Source organism: Somniosus microcephalus, chromosome 32, assembly GCF_052327205.1.
Source record: "Somniosus microcephalus isolate GS21.2 chromosome 32, FLI_Smic_1.0, whole genome shotgun sequence".
Lineage (NCBI taxonomy): Eukaryota > Metazoa > Chordata > Chondrichthyes > Squaliformes > Somniosidae > Somniosus > Somniosus microcephalus.
This window is the reverse complement of record NC_141018.1, coordinates 31,045,878-31,073,567: the sequence shown is the minus strand read 5'-3', so window position 1 is coordinate 31,073,567 and position 27,690 is coordinate 31,045,878. Positions and strand designations below refer to the sequence as shown.

Here is a 27,690-nt window from a genome sequence, read left to right as displayed (position 1 = left end):
CCTTTAGGGAAGGAAATCTGCTGCCCTTACCCGGTCTGGCCTATATGTGACTGCAGACCCACAGCAATGTGGTTGACTCTTAACTGCCCTCTGAAATGGCCTAGCAAGCCTGAAATAGCCTAGAAAGCCACTCAGTTATACCAAACCGCTACAAAGAAGCATGGACTGCAGTGGTTCGATGGGCAATAAATGTTGGCCTTACCGGTGACACCCACATCCCGTCAACAAATTAAAAAAACTCTGCTTTAAACACAACCCTTTTCAGACGCATGCTGCACGAATATTGTAAATGCACAGCTCAATGTTTGTATAATTTCACAGCCATGCTATAGATACCAGTCCCCTCTTATCACTGACAGTTATTTCTAGGATTATATGCACGTAAAAACAGTGAGTAGCAGGGCTGCCAATGCGATACCGGCACTACATGTCCGCTGTGGCGCAGTGGGCAGCACCCTCACCTCTGAGTCAGAAGGTTGTGGGTTCACAGTCCCTCTCCAGAGACTTCAGCACAAACATCTAGGCACACCCTGTGTAGTGCTGCACTGTCGGAGGTGCCGTCTTTCAGATGAGACGTTAAACCGAGGCCCCGTCTGCTCTCTCAAGTGGACGTAAAAGATCCCGCGGCACTATTTCGAAGAGGAGCAGGGGAGTTCTCCCCGGTGTCCTGGGCCAATATTTATCCCTCAATCAATATCACTAAAACAGATTATCTGGTCATTATCACATTGCTGTTTGTGGGAGCTTGCTGTGTGCAAATTGGCTGCCTCATTTCCTACATTACAACAGTGACTACACTTCAAAAAGTATTTAATTGGCTGTAAAGCGCGTTGGGATGTCCGGTGGTTGTGAAGGCGCTATATAAATTTATGTCTTTTTACCTGGGTTAGATAAGAACTCCTTTAGAGAGCAAAGAGTCCAGAACCCTCTGGCCTCTTTTTAAAAGGGTTTCATTTTTGAACGAATAATTAGGACCACTGGTGACTGAATTATTAAGCTACATTTCACATTTATTACATTGGACTCCCGGATTTTACAGTGTTCTGGGGTCACATCCTGTTATTCTATGAAAACCAGATTCCAGTGGTTCTGCTTAAGTTCTTTACTAATTCACCTGTTTGATTAAACAGTTATTAACAGGCTGGTTCCACATTGAGCGGGTCCCCTCTCGAATCGGTTACCACTGCAAATTCGTGGTACAATATATGATTCGGCGGGGCCCACAGCAGAATTTAGATTCTAGAATATCGAGTAAACTGTTAATTCCAATCATAATAAGGTCAGACACAAAATCGAAGAGCAGGTGGAGGAAGGGGGGGGGGGCGGGGGCGGGAAGCACAGTCAGGTGGCGAGAGGAAGCTCGGTGCCTTGTTGAGATAGTAGCGGCTGTGTTGAGTGGCGCTGTTCTAACCTGAGTCAACCCGGGGCACAGGGCAAAAGTTGTTGGAAGACTTTGAAAACTTTTTCAGCTCAGAAACAAGATAAGGAAAAAATTGTGTTTCTCCGCGTCTCTTTTAGAGGATTAATTGACAGTTTTAGTAAGAAAACACAGGGGGAGGGGGGGAGTTCGCTTTCTTATTCAAGATAATTAGTGCAACTATTAACGGGCTCAATTCGATTTATATACAGTGATTTCACATAACGGGATTCCGGATCTTGAATTTATAGATGGGTTGAACCGTGATAGTAAACCTTCCGATCACCAACTACTTCTCAAATCTTTTCCCTTTGACTCATTTATCCCACCTTCTCAAAAAAAATTGCAATCTTTGAAAATGACTCCCAGTTATAAGGAGCAACATTCCTCTGTCCCTAGAACGGTCGGTTTTACGATGCACTCACACGGCAAACAGTTTGGTTTTGCTTTCCAATTAATGTTCCTGCATAGGTGTTAAATGAAAAATGATAGTCTGGTAAATAGTTTCTGATTGGCCCCAAGCAATATTCACCAGTCTGCGCCACCCGGCATCCGATTACTTGATGGTTAAGAATCGTGCCCAGGGTTACAGTATACAATGAACCTGCTGTATTGTACTTAACTGGTCCCCAGGCCTCTCGCCTCTCCTTCCTTGATGCATTCTTTGATAAGCTGAGATGCGCTGTCTGATTGATAACGGGCGCGGTGGATGGATTGTTTTCTGCGTCTTTGCCCAGGGAATTTCCTCCGTTACACTCGCCCTGCGCTGTCCAGCAGCGTCCCCCCATTGGGATCCACCGGCTTGGCACCGCATCCAAAACTTGCATTCATTAAACGCCTTTAAAATATAAAAGGTCCCAAGGACCTCCGCAGAGGCGTACTTTTAAAAGAAAACCACTTACCACGAGTCTTAACATAACGCCAAGCGTCAGAGGGGCGCAATTAACACAGACCGACAATACACCGCCGTTTCACAAGTGACGCCCGCCACCAGCTGCAGCTACAGAATGGGCGGAGGAATGCCCATCCTACCTGATGCGCTATGATGCCATCCCATTCTAGTGTTCGCAATCAGCAGTACAACTGTACAACCAGCTTGACCCTCTTTTAATGGACGCAACAGTCTTTTTTGTTTGCCCTGCAGTGCCTGAGGTTGTGGGTTCACAGTCCCCACTCCAGAGACTTGAACACATAAAGCTAGACCTGACACTCCCAGTGCAGTGCTGAGGGAGTGCCGCCTTTCGGATGAAGCGTTAAACTGCCATCTCGGGTGGATGTAAAAGATCCCACGGCACTATTTCGAAGAGGAGCAGGGGAGTTCTCCCTGGTGTCCTAGCAAATATTTATCCCTCAATCAACATCCCTAAAAAATTATCTGGTCATTATCACATTGCTGTTTGTGGGAGCTTGCTGTGCGCAAAATGGTTGTCAGCTTTCCTACATTACAACAGTACTTCATTGGCTGTGAAGCGCTTTGGGACTCGAGAAAGGCGCTATAGAAATGCAGGTCATTTTCTTTCTCACTCTCTGGAACACCGACATCTCCAATATTGTCGGCTGGGAGCGATAAAGATTTGATTTTTTTTTTAGATATGCACCGAAGCAATGGGCTACTAAACCAGCCAGGAGGGAGAGGAATCTGTTTAAACACAGTTGGATCTGCCGTGTTCGGGAGCTGAGATTTCCCTCCCTCAGTCACTTAACTGGATCCTGGAACTGATGTGTGTGTCTTACTCGCCACTCCCAGCACCTGAGTAAATCTCACGCATTGTCTGCAGAAAAGGCTTGTTTGGACTGGGCTGTGAAACGGCAACTCGGTACCTCGCCTCCCAGCTCCCTGTCCTGCAGCCTGAGAACTTCCCAGCCATTTAAGAAAGTCTTGGAAAAGAGAGTCATTCGCAGCTGATCTCTTACCTGCAAGTTCCGCGGCTTCAGCGTGTTGACACGTCAGTCCACCCAGCTGGGGAAAAGCCGAGTGGCACTGTTCCATCAAAGGTGGGGTAGGGCTGTGTTACGTACCGAGAGGGTGTGGGCGAATTTGCATCGCTACCAGGAAGGTGATGGTCTAAAAAAAAACCCACCTTTTGTTATTTACCGTTTACCGGACGCCAACAGCTGGACTTGAGCCTAAATGAGATTTAAAAAAAAGGCGGCAAGTGTATAAATAGGATGGGGCTGGGGACAGACTTGAGCAAATTGCAATATTCTGTTTGAAGGAGCGGGTTGGCTTCGAGGTTTACCTTCACGGCAAGAAAAAGCAAACCAAACTCTCCAAACCAAATCCGCGTTAAGGTGAGTAGATTGTTAAAACATTTCATCTATATATATATATAATAATAAATAAATGTGTTTTCTTGACTTTTGCTTAGTAGAAAGGTAAATCTTAGATTGAAATTACAAAGGGTTACACAGAGTTTGTTGGAGTTTTTAAAATGCTGGGGGTGAGGGGGAAATAGAACGTAAAAAATCTCGAAGTTAACGTTAGAATCTGTTGGTCTTTTTAATCGGAAATTTGTCAAATAATTCTTTTTTTTTAAATCGGCAAAAATCGAAGTTTTCTCCCTGTGGAAATAGGGTTGCGGAGAACCAGATGGAAAACAAAGAATAGTCTTTTAACTTGAAGGGCAGAACATTTTGCAGGGCTCTGGGGAAAGAGCAAGAGGAGTGGGAATAATTGGAGAGCTCTTTCAAAAGGGCCGGCACAGACACGATGGGCCGAATGGCCTCCTCCTGTGCTGTATCGTTCAACGATTCTAATGTGCTAAACCTTTTAAGTAAAATACTAGAACATGGATTGTGTGATCGAATCTAGATGGTTTTAATGTGAAATACAATAGTGCTTTTGTCCTGATTTTTGCCACTCCGCACTTGTCCCCAAAGGGTTTGCGCCTGTCCAGATCTTGCCACTTGTGAATAGTCCAGTGACCCTTTCTCTCTGTCTGTCTGTCTGTCTCTCTGTCTCTCTGTAGCATCGCCGGCAGTCGCCAATCATGACTCTGTTCAACGGAAATCGCCCATTCTACCCCCACGACAGGACCTCGTTCATTTTCGCCCTCACCTTGCTGGTGGTTATACTTGTGTTCTTGGTCTTTGTGTCGACGTTTCTCATCATTCTGCCTGGCATCAGAGGGAAAGGGGTGAGTAAGAGGCACCATTCTCCCGGTTCTCGCTGCTTCGCACAAGCCGGCAACATATGGGCTGCAGTTGGAAGTTTCAGATGACCTCGGGTCATTCTCATCTGAAACAGACCCAAGACTTTTCTTATTTTACACTTCAGACACGAGTTACACCTGTAAACCCAGCGGAATACGCTGTCGGGGTGAGATGAAGTCGGGGTGGGGGTGACAGCATGGACCCGATGGCCCGAATGGCCCGTTTCTGCGCTTGTAAAATTCTATGCAATAGTTACGCCGACTGTCGCTGAGGTAAGTTTTAAAGTTTAAATTTTTTTTTTTTAAACGGGTTTTCAGTACGGTAGGTAGAAGGAGCAATTGTGGCTGTGTGAATTGAATGTGAGAATGAGTGTTCTAAAATGAGTAATGTAACATTTCCAACACTTTTAAGAAAGAAACTTTTCATCAGTAATAAGTAATTATGTATGTATGTCCGCATATATTCCTTTACGTATATGTATGTATGTTTTATATTCCTTAACTTATGTGTATGAATGTATGTTTTTAATTATGATTTTCCAATAAGTTACTTTCTCTGAAAGTCATAATTAAATACATACATTCATACACATAAGTAAAGGAATATATACATACACGCAAAGGAATATATACAGACATACATACATAATTACTTAAAAGAATATATTACTGATGAAAAGTTTCTTTCTTAAAAATGTTGGAGTCATTTTCACATTTAATAAACACAGCAAATTCAATTCACATAGCCACAATTGATCCTTCTACCTACAGTACTGAAAACCCGTTTTAAAAAACAAAAATAAACTTTAAAACTTACCTCAGCATTTCTTAAAATAACTTTCCTCCCTTTCCCAAACAAAAATATTGCCTTTCAGAAGCTCCACGATAAGAAATATCTTCCTCCGCAGCCTCTGGAGCAACTGTACTCATGCTTTTTTCATGTGTAAGTTGTAAGGACTTGACCTCACTGAAAGCATGAATGAAAGCGGCGAATTTTACTGCGCACGTGCTGCCTGTACAGTCGCACGCATTCTGCCTCTGAACCCCTTCGTTCAGAGGACAGGAAATGCCGGTTTTCCCCGCATGCGCTGTGCATGCTGAAAACCAGCATTTCCTCCGGCCAGACGCATAAGTACCCCGACCGTACTCGCGCGTTTGGAAGGGAATTACTGGGCCAACATTTTACATGTCAATAAAATGAAAAATTTAACAATTGCACGATTTGCCCCCTCGCATCTGCAACTGAGGGTCCAAGGAGGTGCATTGCGCAAGAGGTCATCATCGTACGTATCCTCACACTGTTCCCTTTCGGGAACTGTATGAAGTGGTGGAAGGATTTCTGGCCACGTTAACACTCCTTCCGTGACCATAACCATCTTCATACCAGCCATTAGGGTGGTTAGTCCTATGGCGTGAGGGTTTTACGGGCTCCCACAACCCATCTGAGGGGGGGGGCACCCACACCCGCAGACGCAAGTATTCCGCTGGATGTCCACCCAGAATTTATAGTTGGAGCTCCGACTCCACTTGCCGGGACTGTCTGGAGCAGGGTTTGAAACCCTACTCCTTCTGGCCCAGCGGCGGTGATGCTTGCCGCTACGCAAAAGGCCCACTCCACGCAAAAGGTGACACCCATACGTTTCCTGCGCCTTTTCCCTCCCCGTGACTGGAGCCCTATGCTGCCACTTGAAAGACCAAGCTATCATCTGTCCTTTTTGCGGCACCTTTGACTTCTCATTACCAATGATGAGCAGGCGCTGCGCCTCCACCTCGTTGAGGAGATTGCTGAGGTCATCATCAGTTCAATTGTGAGTTTTTTTAATGCCGTGAATTGTGCTCATTCCAGCCATTTCACGTTGCTAATCGGATTGGGCCTTTGGCGTAGCGGTAGGATCCCTGCCGCTGGGCCAGACAGAGTAGTGTTTTGGACCCCGCTCCAGACAGTCCCGGCAAGTGGAGTCGGAGCTCCGGCTCTAAATTCTGGGTTGACATCCAGTGGGATATTTGCGTCCGTGGGTGTGGGTGGCCCCCCCTCCTTGTATAGCTTGTGGGAGCTCGTAAAACCCTCCCGCCATAGGACTAACCACCCTAATGGCTGGTTCAAAGATGGTTACGGTCACGGAATGAGCGTTAATCACGGCCATAAATACATCATACAGTTCCCCAAAGGGAACAGTGTGAAGACACGTATGACGACGACATTGCTAAATAAATAAATGGAATTAAAAAAATTATTTTAGGGCTTTTAAAAGTCTTTAAATTGCTTTAATTCTGTTTAAAACTACTTCAGATTCTTCAAAATAATGTAAACGTTTTGAAAAGTTTATAAAAGTTACCAAAAGCTTCATAAAAATACCAAAAACCTATTTAAAATGCTGCTTTGCATGTAAAAATGCTTAGCAGCTTGTGAGAAACATTGGGGGCGTGTCTCAGTTGCACAGCGCGCTCCAGGCTTCGCGCTGGCTGCACTCCTGGGCGGCGTGACGTCAGACGCTGCCCGGGAGTCAACATTTTAAAACAGCAATTCCAGGCGTCCCTGAAGCTCAACGGCCGGCGCGTCGGGTAAGTGCAGATCGGGGGCTTGCACGCGCGGCAAGCCCCCGACCCGAATTTCTAAGTTTTAAAAAAAAAATAACTCCACGATGTTGATTGTCCCGATTTTAAAATTAATTCGTTTTATCTGGTTAAAAAAAAGTTGACAAATCAACGAAATTTAGGTTGTGTACCGTTGAGTGTAATGACATCCGGAATATTAAAAGATCCGTGAATTCGGTCAATTGAATTTTCGTTATTTTAAGTAAATAAAATGTGTTTTCGTTTGTTTTAAAGTCAAATTTTGCTTGTTTGGTTTTTGCAGAGAATCTATTCGTTCTGTCGAGTCATTATAAGTCTCTTCATTGGAATAATCATTGTCGGTATGTATAACTGTTTTTATTATTTAAATGATGCTGCGTCGAATGTATTGCACAGACCCAGCTCCGTGTTGCAAAGTTCACAACAGAACTAGCGATGTTATAGAATTTGCAACGTATTTCTTTATGTTCAAGGGTTTCTCCAAAGATCTAAGATCAGTTCCCTACCCTGAAGCAGACTATTCCATCTGAACTGGTGCTTGCCCACTGCCCAGGAGTCAGGCTGGGGCAGGAGCAGAATCAAGGTGTCTCAGAGTCGCTCCCTGTGCCCATCAGTCATTGCAGTCCCACATTTGGGCGCCAAGTTTTGGCTGGAGCGGCTGTCGGTGCAGAGCTGGGGGTGCCCTCCGATTGCTTTCTACCAACGCTTGGCTGACACTATAGGGCTGGATTTTCCAAGCCCCCAGGAGGTGGGCACGGAGGAGGGACAGCACGTAAAATCGGAGAAAGTGGGGGCGGGTGGCAAACCCGCCTCCATGCCCTTTTGCCAGGAGGCGGGAGGATGTGCAGCTTCGGGTCCCGTCTCCTGGAGGCGGGAAAGGCTTTTAATCCTTTTAACTGCCTGTTAACAGGTAGTTAACGGGCAGAAAAAGGGAATAGTGCCGTTTTACCTTCACAGGTGGAGTGGGCCTTTGGCGTAGCGGTAGCATCCCCGCCGCTGGGCCAGAAGGCGTAGGGTTTCGAACCCCGCTCCAGACAGTCCCGGCAAGTGGAGTCGGAGCTCCGGCTCTAAATTCTGGGTTGACATCCAGCGGGATACTTGGGTCCGTGGGTGTGGGTGCCCCCCCCCCCCCCTCGTATGGGTTGTGGGAGCCTGTAAAACCCTCCCACCATAGGACTAACCACCCTAATGGCTGGTACGAAGATGGTTACAGTCACAGAAGGAGCGTTAATCGCGACCAGAAATCCTTCCACCACTTCATACAGTTCCCCAAAGGGAACAGTATGAAGACACATATGACGACGACCTTCACAGGTGAAGGCTTCCCGACCTCAGAGAACCGAGACATGGAGGAGGTCTGCAGTGGTCGGAGGCACCTGGAAGTGAGGTGAGTGATGGGTGCAAGTGTGGAGTGGTAAGTATGCAAGGTGAGTGATAAGTTTTAAAAAGTGTTACCTTTTTTTACTTCTGTAGCCTTTAGCCGCGCTGGATCGGGAGAGCAGACATCCACCGTGTCAATTTCAGGTAATAGCTGATGGACCCGCCGATCCATCAGACATCTGAAATTTACTTTTTTACAATGTTTTTTTAGTCCTCACCACAAAAACAAATCAAACTCAAGAGAATGTCAGTGTTTGAAGACAGCTTCACAGAGCTGTCAAACGCTGTCATTTCTTCTTTCAAGAAGTCTTGACAGATAGCACGTCTGACGTTGACATGATCTGTCAGTGACTTCTTCCCTAATTGGCCTGCTGAGCCCGCCGGGCGGGCTTAACAAGCTCAATCAGGGGAAAATCCCTCTGAATGGTCAGGCGAGGGTGGAGGCGGGACATTGACACGACAAGCAGCAGTCCAAGTCGCCTCCATTGACAAAATTCCAAAGTACATGTGTGAGATCGCAGCTTGAAACTTGCTGTAACTGATGATGGGTCCCCGAGGATTGCAGTATCTTGAGGGGGGTGGATTTCCTTAGATCACTTTGTAACTCGATTTTAAAATTCTCTTCAAACCCATCCTTGGCCTTGGCCCCTCCCTATCTCTGTAACCTCATCCAGCCCTACAACCCCCCCCCCCCCCCATGAGATCTCTGCGCTCCTCCAATTCTGAGCTCTTGCACATCCCCGACTTCCTTCGCCCCCTCCATTGGCGGCCGTGTCTTCAGCCATTGAGGTCCTCGGCTCAAGAATTCCCTCTCTAAACTTCTCTGCCTCTCTCCTTTAAAATGCTGCTTAAAACCCACCTCTTTGACCGAGCTGTCCGAACATCACTTTCTTTGTCTCGGTGACAAGTTTTGTCTGATGACGCTCCTGTGAAGCGTCTTGGGATGTTAAAGTTACTCTATAAATGCATTGTTATTGTTGTTGTACCAGCAGCATACTAAATGCAGGGGGAAGGTTTTCCATGTTATATGCTTTGCCAACATCCCAAATATAGCACAAAGGTTTCCTTCATTTGCTATATCGAGCAAAGCTGTAAACGGCAGGTTTATGAAATCGCTATGGCAAGAGTGCCATGGAGAAGATCTGCCCTCCCCCTGAACAGCGCTTTAGAGAAATACTCGGGTAACACTCCTGGGCCACACCAATTTTAGAGCTGTTGTGAATGTAAAGGGAGGGGTTAACAGGTGTGATGTAATACAACTCACTACGCACTTGGTTCGAGTATGAAGCAAGGCTTTAATCAACTTGTTTCAAAACATGGGAGGTCTAGTTGTACTTCACTAGTTCCTGTCTTACAAAATGTCCCTGGCCAAGCTGGGCCCACGCCCGAGTATTTATACTCCTTGGATGGCGCCACCAGCTGGCCGTCCAGTGTTATTTCATGAGTCGTTTCTTCATGATGATGAGATTTATAACAAGGTGCTTTGGTTCCGTCCACTGATCCAGTGGGTTTAAGGGCTACCACAAGGTCCAATGCACATGTAATGCAAATAACGTGGTTTGTGGCTGGATGAGCTGGGGTTTAATCTCACTCTACTTGACTAGGCACGGTCTCTGCACTATGTTTGCATCGCCGATGCCTGGGTTATACAGGATTGTAACTACACTACTGTAGACAATCAGTACCACAGAGCGACCTGGGATAGATAGCACGGAGAATGGGGTGGCTTCTACAGACAGTCAGCATCCTGTAAAAGAAGCACCCTGGGCATCTGGACTATTGTGGGGCTTGGATGCTGATGGTGTCACTGAATGAAAACCATAAAATATCAATTTGCCAATGAGGGGGAATCATGTCCGGCCCATAAGAACGCACGGGCCACTAACATTTGCTCAGGGTGAATTGGAATCACGTGCTTTCTGTAGGGATCCAATTTTTCACCTTAACGACCCACAGTCCCATGAATTTCTCAAACATTACATTTGAGAGCCATACTACTTCTTGGTTCTAAACTCAAGGATTTTAATGGTGTGGATTAATTCTGAAGATCTAGAAATTATTTGCCAAAGCATGAATTTAATCCAGGTTGGTTTGTTGTGGCTTCTAAAACAAGAGAAGACTGTTAATATTTATTTAAGGAAATTAAGACACTTGTCAATGCCAGCACTGAAGATAACTATGAATCATTATTCATTCTGTAGTGGTCAACTTTACCAGTGACTGGAAAGCAGGATATGTCACAGTGAACACAACCTATAAGGCTTTCAGCAACGAGACAATCACTGCAAGAGTGGGGCTCAATATTGGACTGGCAGGAATCAACGTGACTCTGAAAGGTAGGGTTTCTCCTTGCTGCATTAACAGTCTGTTACTATTCGTAAATTGGCAACAACTCTTGGCTGCATATATGGACTAGAATGGCATGTGTTAAGAGTTTGAGGGGGTGATTTTCATTCAGAAGTCGGGAAGGAGGCGGGACGACAACTTTCGGGGTTGTAGTCCCGCCTCCATCGAGATGCGGCCAATCTACGTGATTTTAACTTGATTGACCTTGTTGAGCCCACCCAGCGGGCTCAGCAGGCCAATTAAGGGCCACCCGGCAACAGGTGACGTCACAGACTGAAATTTCTTCTGTCAAGACGTTTTGACAGATGAAATATCAGCGTTTCACCGCTGTTTGAAGCTGTCAAACACTGACAGTCTTACTTCTAACCTGAGTCCTTCTCCACAGACTCAGTTAGAAATCTCACTGGCATAGAAAGCTGCAGGCTGTCACTTTTGACAGTTCGCAGCCATTCTGCTTTCTGCGCCGGTTAGATGAGGGACTCCCGAAACCTAGAGGAAGGAAGGCTGAAAAGGTAAGTACAGGTAATTTAAACTTCTTTACACACTTTAGACACACCAAACACACTTACCTTTGCACTCATGCACACATCACTCACCTGAACACCGACATCTCGACCCCTCCAAGACCTTCAACCCGACAGCCCGACTCCTCTAACTTGGCGTGGTTTGGAGCCGGCGGGAAACCCACACTTCAAGCTTTAAAATAGAGATTAGGCTAAAAACTGCCTGTTAACTATCTGTTAACAGGCAGTTAATTGGCACTAATCCCTTCCCGCCTCGGGTAGGCGGGTCCCAGTGCGGGGCGGGTACCCGCCTCCTTTGAAACTTACATGGAGGCGGGTTGGGGGCGGGATGGTGTCGGGATCCCCAAATTTGGAACTTTAACCCCCCGCACGCCTCCAATCCCGACTCCACGGGTCAATGAAAGTTGACCCCGTAGAGTTGTCACCTATTAAAGACACTATTATCAGAAAGGTGCAGGAACAGATTCTTTGAAGCACAGTTGGTTCATTGTTTAAGGCACCACCAGTTTGCTATTGGACAGAGAGGTTATGGATTAAACTAGTCTACAATTTGAATTAAGTCATTTTAAATTGTAAAATGTCACCATAACCCAGTGGATAAAATCAGTTGATGATCAATTGTAGTTTGCAATGGGGATAGTACAGGGTGTTCTTTCAATTCCTTCCTCCCCTCCTAACCCCCCCCCCCCACCCCCCTGTCTCTGCACCTGCTTAATATCTGTTACATCTCCAACTTTTTCCAGTTCTGATGAAGGGTCCCAGACCTGAAACGTTAACTCTGTTTCTCTCTCCACGGATGCTGCCTGGCCTGCTGAGTGTTTCCAGCATTTTCTGTTGTTAATCCATATTGATGTTGTGTTCCATTGTACATCACTTGTTGACAACAGTGCGAGGATCTGTGGCCACTATGTGTGGTGTGTTTGTGAAAGTTTCCTACGATACCAGTCTGGGTGACCAGTCCCATTTGACAGAAGCAGCAGTGCTCCAGTGAAATGGCAAATGCTTTCTGAAAGAATGTGCTTATGCTTTCACTGCCAAACAGAAGAGATCTTACAAACACATTTGCAATGCCGCTGACACACAGTATACCCAACTGAAGACCGGCACAACAAAGAATGGGTGGTTCAACATAGATGTAGCTGACAGATTTCAGAAGAATTCACCGGTATTTATTATATGAAGGGTTTGGAATTTTCATCTATTGCAATGCATTATTTTCTAGCCTGGGGATTTCTTTATAAATACTGTTGCTTTTGCCGACTGCAATCTATAACCTGGATTAACGTGAGGATACTTCATGCTATGTGCTTGCAGGACTCCCGGTGTACCAGCTGAATGAAACCATAGACTACAATGAGAACTTCCTGTGGCAATTTCATTTCGATTACAATGAGGAATATGAAAAAGCCCTCAAGCGAGGGGTTCCAAATCCAATTTTGTACATTGCAGAAAAGTTTAATAGGAGGGGCCCCTGTCTTGCTCATGCACAGTACAGATTCTCCGGGCACTATGCAACAGCCATGATGTGGTAAGTAAGCTGCACTATTGCATTTTAAATAGAATTTGTGATCTATTTGAAGATCACGGGGTTTTGTTAATTTAAGATCAACCATCCAGCTCTTCCTATCCACTTGGATTCAGAATCAAGGCCAGTTGGCCACTGCTAAACAAGCAAATGGATTAGGGGTACAGTAGTGTAGTGGCTATGGAATTAAGCTAGCAACCAAGATGTTATGAGTTCTTAATCCGACGATAGCAAAATGTGAAACTGAATTCGATGCATCCACGAAAGAAGCCAGATTGTCATTAAAACCCAACTGTTTCACCAATGTCCTTCAGGGAAGGGAAGCTATTGCCTCTACCCACTCATGCCCAGACCACATGGTTGATACTTAATGCCCTGCAAAGAACATAAGAACATAAGAAATAGGAGCAGGAGTCGGCCATTTGGCCCCTCGAGGCTGCTCCGCCATTCAATTAGATCATGGCTGATTTTCCACCTCATCTCCACTTTCCTGCACTATCCCCATATCCCTCGATTCCCTTAATATTCAAAAATCTATCGATCTCTGTCTTGAATATACTCAACGACTGAGCCTCCACAGCCCTCTGGGGTAGAGAATTCCAAAGATTCACCACCCTCTGAGTGAAAAAATTTCTCCTCCTCTCAGTCCTAAATGGCCGACCCCTTATCCTGAGACTGTGACCCCTGGTTCTAGACTCCCCAGCCAGGGGAAACATCCTCCCTGCATCTACCCTGTCAAGCCCTGTAAGAATTTTGTATGTTTCAATGAGATCACCTCTCATTCTTCTAAACTCTAGAGAATATAGGCCTAGTCTACTCAATCTCTCCTCATAGGACAACCCCCCCATCCCAAGAATCAGTCTGGTGAACCTTTGTTGCACTCCCTCTATGGCAAGTATATCCTTCCTTAGGTAAGGAGACCAAAACTGTACACAATGGCCCAGAAATTCGAGTCGGGGGCTTGCCGCGCATGTAAGCCCCCGATCTGCACTTACCCGACGCGCCGGCCGTTGAGCTTCAGGGACGCCTGGAATTGCTGTTTTAAAATGTTGACTCCCGGGCAGCATCTGACGTCACGCCGCCCAGGAGTGCAGCCAGCGCAAAGCCTGTAGCGCGCTGTGCAACTGAGACACGCCCCTTGAGGTCTCAGTTTAACAGGACACGCCCCCAATGTTTCTGCCAAGCTGCTAAGCATTTTTACATGCAAAGCAGCAGTTTAAATAGGTTTTTGGAAGTTTTTTGAAGCTTTTGGTAACTTTTATAAACTTTTAAAAACGTTTACATTATTTTGAAGAATCTGAAGTAGTTTTAAACAGAATTAAAGCAATTTAAAGACTTTTAAAAGCCCTAAAAGAATTTTTTTAATTCCATTTATTTATTTAGCAATGTCGTCGTCATACGTGTCTTCACACTGTTCCCTTTGGGGAACTGTATGAAGTGGTGGAAGGATTTATGGCCATGATTAACGCTCATTCCGTGACCGTAACCATCTTTGAACCAGCCATTAGGGCGGTTAGTCCTATGGCGGGAGGGTTTTACGGGCTCCCACAAGCTATACAAGGAGGGGGGGCCACCCACACCCACGGACGCAAATATCCCACTGGATGTCAACCCAGAATTTAGAGCCGGAGCTCCGACTCCACTTGCCGGGACTGTCTGGAGCGGGGTTCGAAACCCTACCCTGATCTGGCCCAGCGGCGGGGATCCTACCGCTATGCCAAAGGCCCAATCCGATTAGCAACGTGAAATGGCTGGAATGAGCACAATTCACGGCATTAAAAGAACTCACAATTGAACTGATGATGACCTCAGCAATCTCCTCAAGGAGGTGGAGGCGCAGCGCTTGCTCATCATTGGTAATGAGAAGTCAAAGGCGCCGCAAAAAGGGCAGATGATAGCTTGGTCTTTCAAGTGGCAGCATAGGGCTCCAGTCACGGGGAGGGAAAAGGCGCAGGAAACGTATGGGTGTCACCTTTTGTGCGGAGTGGGCCTTTTGCGTAGCAGTAAGCATCCCCGCCGCTGGGCCAGAAGGAGTAGGGTTTCGAACCCCACTCCAGACAGTCCCGGCAAGTGGAGTCGGAGCTCCAACTATAAATTCTGGGTGGACATCCAGCGGGATACTTGCGTCCGTGGGTGTGGGTGGCCCCCCCCCTCAGATGGGTTGTGGGAGCCCGTAAAACCCTCACGCCATAGGACTAACCACCCTAATGGCTGGTTCAAAGATGGTTATGGTCACGGAATGAGCGTTAATCATGGCCATAAATCCTTCCACCACTTCATACAGTTCCCGAAAGGGAACAGTGTGAGGATATGTATGACGATGACCTCTTGCGCAATGCACCTCCTTGGACCCTCAGTCGCAGATGCGAGGGGGCAAATCGTGCAATTGTTAAATTTTTCATTTTATTGACATGTAAAATGTTGGCCCAGTAATTCCCTTCCAAATGCGCGAGTACGGTTGGGGTACTTACGCGTCTGGCCGGAGGAAATGCCGGTTTTCAGCATGCACAGCGCATGCGGGGAAAACCGGCATTTCCTGTCCTCTGAACGAAGGGGTTCAGAGGCAGAACGCGTGCGACTGCACAGGCAGCGCGTGCGCAGTAAAATTCGCCGCTTTCATTCATGCTTTCAGTGAGGTCAAGTCCTTACAACTTACACATGAAAAAAGCATGGGTACAGTTGCTCCAGAGGCTGCGGAGGAAGATATTTCTTATCGTGGAGCTTCTGAAAGTATGTATGTCTGTATATATTCCTTTGCGTGTTATGTATATATTCCTTTACTTATGTGTATGAATGTATTATTTAATTATGACTTTCAGAGAAAGTAACTTATTGGAAAATCATAATTAAAAACATACATTCATACACATAAGTAAAGGAATATAAAACATACATACATATACGTAAAGGAATATATGCGGACATACATACATAATTACTTATTACTGATGAAAAGTTTCTTTCTTAAAAGTGCTGGAAATGTTACATTACTCATTTTAGAACACTCATTTTCACATTCAATTCACACAGCCACAATTGCTCCTTCTACCTACCGTTCTGAAAACCCGTTTAAAGAAAAAAAATTTAAACTTTAAAACTTACTTAAAATTTCTTAAAATAACTTCCCTCCCTTTCCCAAACAAAAATATTGCCTTTCAGAAGCTCCACGATAAAATATATCTTCCTCCGCAGCCTTGGAACAACTTTACACATGCTTTTTTCAAGTGTAACTTGTAAGGACTTACCCTCACTGAATCCATGAATGAAATCGACGAAGTTCACTGCGCACGCGCTGCCTGTGCAGTCGCACGCGCTGTGCCTATGAACCCCTTCGTTCCGAGGACTGGAAATGCCGGCGTTCCCCGCATGCGCTGTGCATGCTGAATGCCGGCATTTCCAATGGCCAGATGCGTGAGTACCCAGACCGTACTCACGCATTTGGTCACGAATTTCTGGCCCAATACTCCAGGTGTGATCTCACGAGGGCCCTATATAATTGCAGTAAGACGTCTTTACTCTTATACTCAAATCCTCTTGTAATAAAGGCCAACATACCATTTGCTTTCCTAATTGCTTGCTGTACCTGCATGTTAACTTTGTGATTCATGTACAAGGACACCCAGGTCCCTCTGAACACCAACATTTCCCAATCTCTCACCATTTTAAAAAATACTCTGCTTTTCTATTTTCATACCAAAGTGGATAACTTCACATTTCTCCACATTATATTCCATTTGCCAAGTTCTTGCCCACTCACTTAGCCTGTCTACATCCTCTTGAAGCCTCCTTGCATCCTCCTCACATCTTACACTCCCACCTAGCTTTGTATCATCAGCAAACTTGGATATATTACATTTGGTCCCCTTATCCAAACCATTGAGGCAGATTGTGAATAGCTGAGGCCCAAGCACTGATCCTTGTGGTACCCCACTAGTTACAGCCTGCCAACCCGAAAATGACCCGTTTATTCCTACTCTCTGCAAAGTGGCCACTCAGTTGTAGAAGGGTCAGTCAGTAAATGCAATGCGATGCCCACACCTCCACAGCAAATATTTTTTTTTTAAACTTGGGACTGGAAAATAAAAGCAGTGGGGCAATATTTCTTCAGGTCATATTATGTAACAACATTGTAAATTTATTATGTGGAGCTTTCCTGCTTTTGCTCTTTCTTGTGGAAATCATTGAGCTGTTTACAATTCCATTCGATACTGAGCAAGCGCAAATCTTCACAGACACATTGGGCAGGATTTTCATTGGGCCATGGAGGCGGGATTGGTGGCATGTGGGGGGTTAAAATCGCGAAATCGGGGGGCACAAGCCCATCCAGCCCCCAACCCGCCTCCATGCCATTTCGAAGGAGGCGGATACCCGCCCCGCGCTGGGACCCACCTCCCCGAGGTGGGAAGGGGACTAGTGCCAATTAACTGACTGTTAACAGGCAGCTTTTAGCCTAATCCCTATTTTTATCCCTGAAGTGTGGGATTCCCGACGGCTCCAAACCACGCCAAGTTAGCGAGGTGGGCCGTCGGGCTGAAGGGCTTGGTGGGTTCGAAATGTCAGTGTTCAGGTGAGTGATGGGTGCATGAGTGCAGAGGTAAGTGTGTTTGGTGTGTGTAAAGTGTTTAAAGAAGTTTAATTACCTTTACTTACCTTTACAGCCTTCCTTCCTTCAGGTCTCGGGAGTCCCTCATCTCACCGGCACAGAAAGCAGAATGGCCGCGAGCTGTCAAAAGTTGCAGCATTCAGCTTTCTGTTCTGGAGAGATCTCTAAATTAGCCTGAGAGGAAGGAATTAACTTGGAGTACAGATTGTCAGTGTTTGACAGCTTCAAAGAGCTGTGAAACGCTGATATTTCATCTGTCAAAAGCTCTTGACAGATGAAATGTCAATCTGTGACGTCACCTGTTGCCGGCTGGCCCTTAATTGGCCTGCTGAGCCCGCTGGGCGGCTCAACAAGGTCAATCAAGTGAAAATCACGTGGGTTGGCCACAACTCGACGGAGGTGGGACTACAACCCCGAAAGTTGTAGTCCCGCCTCCTACACGCCTCCAGTATCAAAATCCAGCCCATTGTCACTACACACAGTAACCAATCTGAGCAAATCTTCCCGCCCCCCCCCCCGCCCCTCTCCCTCCCACCTGACCGATTACAGTACTGTCGCGGTTAAATTACTGGACTAGCAGAGGCCTGGGCTCAGAATCCAGAGTTCAAAGCCCACCATGGCAATTTGAGAAAGTTTTTTAAAAAAATAATCAGGAAATAAATAGCCATGTAACTATCGGACTGGTTCACTAACGCCCTTTAGGGAAGGAAACCTGCCTTCCTTACCCATTTTTTGACTCCAGTCCCACAGCAATATGGATGATTCTTAACTGGCCTATTTTAAGTGGCCAATCGAAAGTCACTCAGTGGAATCAAAGTGCTTTGATTCAAGTCTCCCCATCACCTTTTCAGGGCAATTAGGGATGGGCAATAAATGCTGGCCTTGCCAGCAACACCCACATCCCGGGAATCAATTAAAAAAAAATTATAATCTACAAAATCCTAGTGAGGTATTTTCAAAATATCGAATATAGTTGCAGCTTCCACACAGACAGTATCGTGGATATTTGTGGTCACCGTACTGTAACATGATACAGAGCTGCTTAAAGAATCTTATTATTAAAGAATCCAGAACAAGATAACAAACCATTGAGCTACGAAGAGAGGCTAAGAATTAAAATATATTGTCATTAAACCAAAGTATGTGAGAGGTATATGATATCAGCTTTAAAAGCAAGAAAGGACCCGATTACAGAAGACATATTAAGGTATTTGGTGTGAATCCAGCATAAAAGAAAACGAGAACAGGATTGTAAATTGAAAACACAACTAAAACTCTACTCACTGGAGCACGGAAGGCTAAGGGGACCTCAGGAAAGAACCTTAAAAGTGTTTGAGAGGCTAAATAGTGAAAGATTATTTCCACTGGCCAATGGAGGGCATAAACTTAAGGTTGGTACTATAAGGGGGAGGTTTGAAGCAGGTTTTTTCCACACAAAGGGTTATTAGGCTATGGAATGCACTAATGTAAGTGAGCAATGAAGCTGAATCAATCATAGCATTTAAGAGGGAGTTGTTCAAACACTTGAAGATAACAAATATTAATGGGTGCAAGGGAAAAACAGCAAAATATGACTAGTTAGAATCTGGAGCTAGAATCAACACAGGCACAATGAGCCAAATGGCTTTATTCTGTGTTGAAATTTCTACCATCCTATGATCCGAATTAGGAGCTAACCTTAAGGAACAGCTTTATGCTTAAACTTGAGTTGTGGAATAGACCACCGTTAGTTCAAGTGACTTGTTATTACTCAAATCCACTCAGTAAAAATGTATGTCCAACTTATAAGAACATAAGAAGTAGGAGCAGGAGTAGGCCATACGGCCCCTCGGGCCTGCTCCGCCATTCAATAGGATCATGGTTGATCCGAATCTAGACTCGCGTCCACTTCCCTGCCCTCTCCCCGTAACCCCCAATTCCCTTATCTGCTAGGAAACTGTCTATCTCCATTTTAAATTTATTTAATGTTGCAGCTTCCACAGCTCTCTGGGGTAGCAAATTCCATAGATTTACTACCCTCTGAGTGAAGAAGTGTCTCCTCATCTCAGTTTTGAAAGGGCAGCCCCTTATTCTAAGATTATGCCCCCCAGTTCTAGTCTCACCCATCAGTTGTGGTGCTTAGGCAGCAAGTTACACAACACACAGTTAATGTAAAAATGAGGTGGATATGTCACAAGATGTTTCTTTATGAAAATTCACTTGCCTCACCTGGAGACCTTAAACCAAGGCCCCGCCTGCTCGCTCAGGTGGATGTAAAAGATCCCATGGCACTATGTCGAAGAAGAGCAGGGGAGTTCTCCCCGGTGTCCTGGCCAATATTTATCCCTCAATCAACATAAAAACAGATGATCTGATCATTACCACATCGCTGTTTGTGGGAGCTTGCTGTGCGCAAATTGGCTGCCGCGTTTCCTGCATTACAACAGTGACTCCACTTTAAAAAAGTACTTCATTGGCTGTAAAGCGCTTTGGGACGTCCTGAGGTCGTGAAAGGTGCTGGAGAAATACAAGTCTTCCTTTCTTCTTCTTTCTAACTAATCCAGACAGAGTGGACAACTGGGTCAGTCGAAGCGTCTAAAAGGAAGTCGGAGCGATATCTGAACGGGTTTCAGGATAGGAGAAGGGCAGGTTCAGGAAGGAGATCTAGGTTCTGAAAGAGCTGAATGCTTGTTTGCTACATTCCTATCTTAATCGAACAAAGGAAAGTAGCCTTAACTGAAGTGGAATGAACGTTTAGAGTTACAGAAGACCTCCATAGCTGATCTAAATTTATGTTTTGTTCTTTCTGGATTAGGGTGGCGTTTTGCGCCTGGGCCATCATGAATATCCTCTTCTCCATGTCAACGATTGTGTATGGCGGGTACATGGCTCTGGTCACATCCGCATTCATGGTCTTTGGAGTCATCGCATTTGCCACTACACAGAATGTCTCTCACTGCATTATTCAGTTTGGTCCAACAACACTAAAGACCAGTTTCAGTGCTTCTTTCTGGCTGACATTAGCAACTGGTAAGTACTGGGTCTCTGTCTTCTAGAATACAGAATGCACATAACGAGCTGATCTAAATCCGTAGCAGGATAAATTTTCCGCTTTAGAGCTCCCGGTGTGAAGGCTGCCCTGCTGGGGGTGTGTATCAGGAAATCACGCAAGCAAAGCCCCTGATTTTTTTTTTGACCACTAAAAGGAAAATCAGGGGCTCCTCACATGCAATTTCCTGATTTGTTGCTGTATCCTCAGTGGCAATCAGACAGAAGTTAGCCTGCAGTATAACTCCAGTCTGCTGACTGCACATCATTGGTCTCGGGTTGGTAGCTGCCGTATCACCGCAGCCTAAACGTGATGTCAGTGAGCATAGCAGAGCTTTTGCAATGCTTTGATGGATAATTGAATGAATGCAGGGAAAAGCTAAGGACGAGAAAAGGGTGGTTCAGCTCTTGAAACGCATCCCTCTTGCGCTCATTTCAACCAGTGGCTCAGTGGGTAGCACTCTCGCCTCTGAGTCAGAAGGCCGTGGGTTCAAGTCCCACCCTAGGGACTTGAGCGCTAAAATCTAGACTGACACTCCAGTGCAGTATTGAGAGAATGCTGCACTGTCGGAGGTGCCGTCTTTCAGATGAGATGTTAAACCCAGGCCCCCGTCTGCTCTCTCAGGTGGACGTAAAAGATCCCACGGCACTATTTCGAAGAAGAGCAGGGGGAATTATTCCTGGGGCCAATATTTATCCCTCAATCAACATCACTAAAATCAGATTATCTGGTCATTATCACATTGCTGTTTGTGGGAGCTTGCTGTGCGCAAATTGGCTGCTGCGTTTCCTACATTACAACAGTGCTTCATTGGCTGTAAAGCGCTTTGGGATGTCCGGTGGTCGTGAGAGGTGCTGTAGGAACGCAAGTCTTTCTTTTGCTCTAACTCTCTCAGACAAGCATCCACCGGTGTTTTTGCACCAAATAACAGGTTCCTTTTCCCTCTAATATAGCATTGCTGTGCTTCATTCTTGGAATCGTTATAATAGTTATGGATCACTGCATCCCAGAAAAACTGAGAATCTTCTTCATGCTGAACGGAGGTGATGATGATGATGAAATGGGCGACGGATTAATTAACCATAGCTTTACTGATGATTATGGAGACACTCTGTATTTAAAGGTGAGTAAAAATGGAGCTCACGGTGGATACACTACTTATTTTAATTACGCACTTTCCCTCTTTGTCTCTTAAATGCCCCTTCCTAGAAAGTCACTCATTCCATCTTAATTACCCTTCAAGCATGGATGTGAAGTGCATTCTTCTCAATGGCTGCTTGCATATGCTGAAAGAAGCAGAAGGTCAGGACTTTTCTCCCAGATAAGAATGGATAAAATATTGCACAGGTGTTCTATCAAGGTAGTAAGATATCTTGAAGACATCACTGGTTAGTGTGATTAAAAACAACATCGGAGGACAAGATTTTCTATCTATCATGAAATAACACATTCTCTATAAATGAATTGACAGTTTCCTTACATAGAGTATGTATAGAAACCCCCACCGTAGTGAGGAGTATTGGAATCTTGGAGTAAAGGGTGGTGAATCTTTGGAATTTTCTACCCCAGAGGGCTGTGGATGCTCAGTCGTTGAGTATGTTCAAGACAGAGATCGATAGATTTTTGGGCACTAGGGAATCAAGGGATATGGGAATAGGGTGAGAAAGTGGAGTTGAGGTAGAAGATCAGCCATGATCTTTTATTGAATGGCGGAGCAGCCGCTAGGGGCAGTATGACCTACTCCTGCTCCTACTTATGTTCTTATGTAATATCCAGGTTATTCCACAGGGGAGGAAGTATTGAAAGCTCTTAAATAACATAGAACAACATGACTGGATGAGTGCAGCTCCAACAACACTCAAGAAGCTCAACACTATCCAGGACAAAGCAGCCCACTTGATTGGCACTCCATCGACCACCTTAAACATTCATTCCCTCCCCCACCGGCGTACTGTGCCTATAGTGTGTACCATCTACAAGATGCACTGCAGCAACTCGCCAAGGCTTCTTCAACAGCACCTCCCAAACCTGCGACCTCTTCCACCTAGAAGGACAAGGGCAGCAGGTGCATGGGAACACCACCACTTCTAAGTTCCCCTCCAAGTCACACACCATCCTGACTTGGAAATATATCGGCCGTTCCTTCATCGTCGCTGGGTCAAAATCCTGGAACTCCCTCCCTAACAGCACTGTGGGAGCACCTTCACCACATGGACTGCAGCGGTTCAAGAAGGCGGCTCACCACCAACTTCTCAAGGGGCAATTGGGGATGGGCAATAAATGCCGGCCTTGACAGCGACGCCCACATCTCATGAACAAATAAAAAAATGAAATTCCACATTTGAACTGTGCCACTCACTATGATGTCATACAATACAAAGCAGCTATCTATCATCTTGAAAGCGTCATAAAATCAGGTCAAACAATGTTAAAATAATATGGAAAGGAATTTTAAATGAACAGTGAGCTTTTTTTATTAGTTTACAGGATGTTGGCATCGCTGGCAAGCCAGCATTTATTGCCCGTCCCTAATTGCCCTCGAGAAGGTGATGGTGAGCTGTCTTCTTGAACCGCTGCAGTCCATGTGGTGGAGGTACACTGTGCTGTTAGAGAGGGAGTTCAAGGATTTTGACCCAGTTGAAGGAAAAGGATGGTGTGTGACTTGGAGGGGAACTTGGAGGTGGTGGTGTTCCCATGCGCCTGCTGCCCTTGTCCTTCTAGGTGGTAGAGGTCGCAGGTTTGGGAAGTGCTGCCAAAGAAGCCTTGGCGAGTTGCGGCAGTGCATCTTGTAGAGTGGAGGAAATTAAATCTTCAGTTACAATAATGCTACTTATTCTCATTGATGCTATTTCTAAATGTGGCCTGGGGTGATAGCTAGGTAATATTTCCCCTCCCCTTTGCCCCACCATTGGCAGCCATGCCTTCAGCCATCTAGGTCCAACTCAAAATCCCTATGCCACTAAACCTCTCTTACTGCCTCTCAGACATTCTTTAAAACCCACCTCTTTAACCCAGCTTTTGATCACCTCTCCTAATATTCACTTCTTCAGCTCTACTCCTCTCATGCCTCTGTGAAGCACCTTGGACGTTTTTTGACTTTTAAGGGTACTAGAAAAATGCATGTAGTTGTTATTATTTCTGACCTCCATCATATTTGGTTTGCGTTCCACTGCTGTGTAATATCACTTCAAAGGACAGTAAAGGAGATTCATTTTATTTAAAAATGCCACAACCTGTGTAGCTGCAGGTTGCACAAGGAATCACAGTCTTCATCTACTCTACTCATCTACACTTCTAATACTCTTTTAGTGTGTTTTTTTTATGTGTGTTAATTATTTCCAATTTTTTTCATTCCAGAAAATGAAAAATAGTTTTAAAAACAAGGACTTTGTTGTTTATACCTAAGGCTGAAACCACCGCTGAACTAAAAGGTAAATTGTATATCTGCTCAAAATATAATTGTATATTCAAGACAGAGATCGATAGATTTTTGAATATTAAGGAATCAAGGGATATGGGGATAGTGCAGGAAAGTGGAGATGAGGTAGAAGATCAGCCATGATCTTATTGAATGGCGGAGCAGGCTCGAAGGGCCGAATGGCCAACTCCTACTCCTATTTCTTATGTTCTTATGTCTCAAGCCAATTTTATGGGTGGCAGTAGTTTTTAATTAACTGTAAAGAGTTACTGTACCAGAGAGTGAAAGAATGCAGATTTGCATCTGTGATTTTACACAGATAACCAAGTCTTAATCTCAGACAGGTTTGAGGAGGAAAAAAAGTAAAAAGAAAGAACTTGAATTTATTCAGTGCCTTTCACGATCTCAGCCAATGAAGTGTTTTTGAAGTGTAGTCACTGCTGTAAGGTGGGAAACACGGCAACCAATTTGCGCACAGCAAGCTCCCACAAACGGCATTGTGATAATGACCAGATAATCTGTTTGTGATGTTGGTTGAGAGATATATATATTGGCCAGGACACCAGGGAGAACTCCCCTGGTCATCTTCGAAATCGTGCCGTGGGATCCTTTACGTCCACCTGAGCGAGCAGACGGGGCCTCGGTTTAACGACTCACTCAAAAGACGGCACCTCCGACAGTGCAGCACTCCCTCAGTACTAGACTTTGTGCGCTCTGCGGTCTCTGTTGTGATACTTGGACCCACAACCTTCTGACTCAGAGGCGAGAGCGCTACCCACTGAGCCACAGCTGACAAGGGTAGGGGTGCGGATGGGAAAGAGGGAGAGAGAGAGACGAATGGATACTTGGCACAGATTATAGACACATACTGGAAGGCCCTACTGTGGCTATATTCTAGCCAGGTAAAACAATCCTCTGTTGCTATGTGTGGAATCCTCTTAAACATTTGTGAAGATTTCCCACTTCAGTCTTTCTACATAAATAGTCTTTTGGAGCAGCAAGAGGAAATTTTCACAAACACATTCATAACTACAATGCAGGTGCAGCAGGCGGTTAAGAAGGCAAATGGTATGCTGGCCTTCATAGCGAGAGGGTTCAGAATCACAGAATCTACAGTGCAGATAGAGGCCATTTCGGCCCATCGAGCCTGCACCGACACATATCCCACCCTATTCCTGTAACCCCACGTATTTAATCCCCTAACACTAAGGGTCAATTTATCATAGCCAAATCAACCTAACCTGCACATCTTTGGACTGTGGCAGGAAACCGGAGCACCCGGAGGAAACCCACGCAGACACAGGGAGAATGTGCAAACTCCACACAGACAGTCGCCCGAGGCCAGATTTGAACCTGGGTCCCTGGCGCTGTGAGGCAACAGTGCTAACCACTATGCCACCGTGCCCCCCCCGTTCGAGTACAGGAACAAAGATGTCTTGCTGCAGTTGTACAGGGCCTTGGTGAGACCACACCTTGAGTATTGTGTGCAGTTTTGGTCGCCTTATCTGAGGAAGGATGTTCTTGCCATGGAGGGAGTGCAGCGAAGATTCACCAGGCTGATACCTGGGATGGCAGGAATGACGTATGAGGAGAGATTGGGTCGATTGGGCTTATACTCGCTGGAGTTTAGAAGAATGAGAGGGGATCTCATTGAAACTTATAAAATTCTAACAGGACTAGACAGACTAGATGCAGGAAGGATGTTCCCGATGGCCGGGGAGTCCAGAACCAGGGGTCACAGTCTAAGGATAAGGGGTAAGCCATTTAGGACAGAGATGAGGAGGAATTTCTTCACCCAGAGAGTGGTGAACCTGTGGAATTCTCTACCACAGAAGGCAGTAGAGGCCAATTCATTAAATATATTCAAGAAGGAGTTAGATATATTTCTTAAGGCTAAAGGGATCAAGGGATATGGGGAGAAAGCAGGGACAGGGTACTGAATTTGGATGATCAGCCATGATCTCATTGAATGGCGGAGCAGGCTCAAGGGGCCGAATGGCCTACTCCTGCTCCTATCTTCTATGTTTTTATGTTTACAACACCTAGCAATCAGAGGAATTCCTACCTCACTGTCTTCTGTGCTTATGCAGGAGGGAGAGAGAATAAGAGAAAAATAAAGCGGTTCAGTATTGTAAAGTGTTAAGTGATGCTAAGGAAATGGACTAATAAGGCAATTCATTTAGCAGAAATATCCCATTGCTTGTGAGTGAATGTTCTCCTCTGTTTCTTTGTAGGATTAACATGAAACACCAAGCTCACTCAATAGTGCAACAACCTCATTGTGCAACTCCTGAACGATGTCAACATTCAACTGTTGTGCATGACTTTTTTAAATGACTGTTTCTAGATTCTTTTGTGAATTGGAAGCCAAGCACCATTGGCCAACACAACACCATTGAAAATGAGCACAGGCTTGCATTGCTTGTGGAAGATTTGATAATGCATCAATTGATATCAACAGTAGCAGCTTTGTACTGCACCTTGTGCCAGTGTGTCTGAGGATGCAAGACTCGGGGAGCAACAGGAGAATCCTGACTGTGCCAAAAGGAACGCATCTTTCATATCGGACTTCATTCATTGTAATGCAGCTAAACTATGCCGACGTTTTAATCATATTATTGCTAGGTGTGAAAGAAAAGAAAGACTTGCATTTCTACAGCACCTTTCACGACCACCGGACGTCCCAAAGCGCTTTACAGCCAATGAAGTACTTTCTGAAGCGTAGTCACTATTGTAATGTAGGAAACGCAGCAGCCAATTTACGCACAGCAAGCTCCCACAAACAGCAATGTGATAATGACCAGATAACCAGCAATCCGGCAAAAGTCATGCTGAGCTGTAGGACACAAGACAAACGCACTTTAATAGATTAGTGTTAGGATTCCTAATGAACACTTTGCGGTGGAGTTTTCAAATCAGGAGCAAATAAGACGGTTTTTCTGTTGATTTTAAGATTAAGCGGTAGTTATGTACTGTATATCGATGCGTTTTTAAAAATGTTTTTATGTATTTAAATTATTGACACCTCCAACATTAACAACCTGGAAAGTGCAGTTGGTGATTTGGCAGATGATGTTTTAACACATTTGTACGCCATTCCTCATTCCGCCATTTAGCACGCTGGTCAATCCATCGCCGACAGTAACTTCTAGGCTCATATCTGTGATATGGAATATTAGGGATCGTGTCTCAAATGGGGCCTCCCAAGCAGGGAGTTGAGCTCATAGGGTGCGTTGGTCTGTAGATCAAGGGCCCACGGTCCTTGATTTTCGCCCCACTTGATGGGCAGAAACTCAGGGACTACAGTCCCACTTTCCAATCTCATTGGGGGCACCTGATCGTTAAATCAGCCCTAATATCTGTTGGTGGATCGCAACATGTATCCTGATTCCCGTATGCTGTTGCAAAGGACTGGATATACATGACTGTGTTCGATATTTTTGAAGAAGTAATTATGATGGGTGAAGAAATCCTCTGCTCAGCAAGTGTGGCGGCTTTGTACACGTTCGTAGAAATTTCCTCGGCCAATATTTCCAGTAAAATCCCAAACACGGGAATGTGGCTATTTGCCATGTCGCTGCACATAGGGAGCAAAGATATGTCCCATTCATTATATTACCAAGCGATACATGATTGTAAATGGAGATTTTTTTCCTGCCATTGTTTGAAAATTTCTCTTAATTTCATATTTATTAAATAAAAATGAATAAGCGATGTCATGGA

General features: G+C 45.3%; 2 protein-coding genes across 3 annotated transcripts in view; one reads left to right on the top strand and one right to left on the bottom strand.

The window, feature by feature from the left end:
• Nucleotides 1–3,416, bottom strand: part of duox (dual oxidase) — a 70,350-nt gene extending 66,934 nt beyond the window's left edge. The window contains exon 1 of one of the 2 annotated variants that reach the window (XM_085972293.1): nt 3,332–3,416. The gene's annotated coding sequence lies outside the window, so the exon portion shown is untranslated. The remainder of the gene's footprint in view (nt 1–3,331) is intronic. The other variant, XM_085972291.1, reaches the window with a different exon arrangement.
• Nucleotides 3,417–3,556: 140 nt separating this feature from the next.
• On the top strand, nt 3,557–27,690 carry duoxa (dual oxidase maturation factor). Its single transcript, XM_085972294.1, has 9 exons — nt 3,557–3,709; nt 4,387–4,554; nt 7,427–7,484; nt 10,725–10,859; nt 12,708–12,921; nt 20,316–20,530; nt 21,503–21,672; nt 23,907–23,980; nt 26,202–27,690. Exons 2-8 carry the CDS (start codon nt 4,408–4,410, stop codon nt 23,952–23,954), a joined length of 987 nt encoding a protein of 328 aa, XP_085828420.1. The 5' UTR covers nt 3,557–3,709; nt 4,387–4,407; the 3' UTR covers nt 23,955–23,980; nt 26,202–27,690.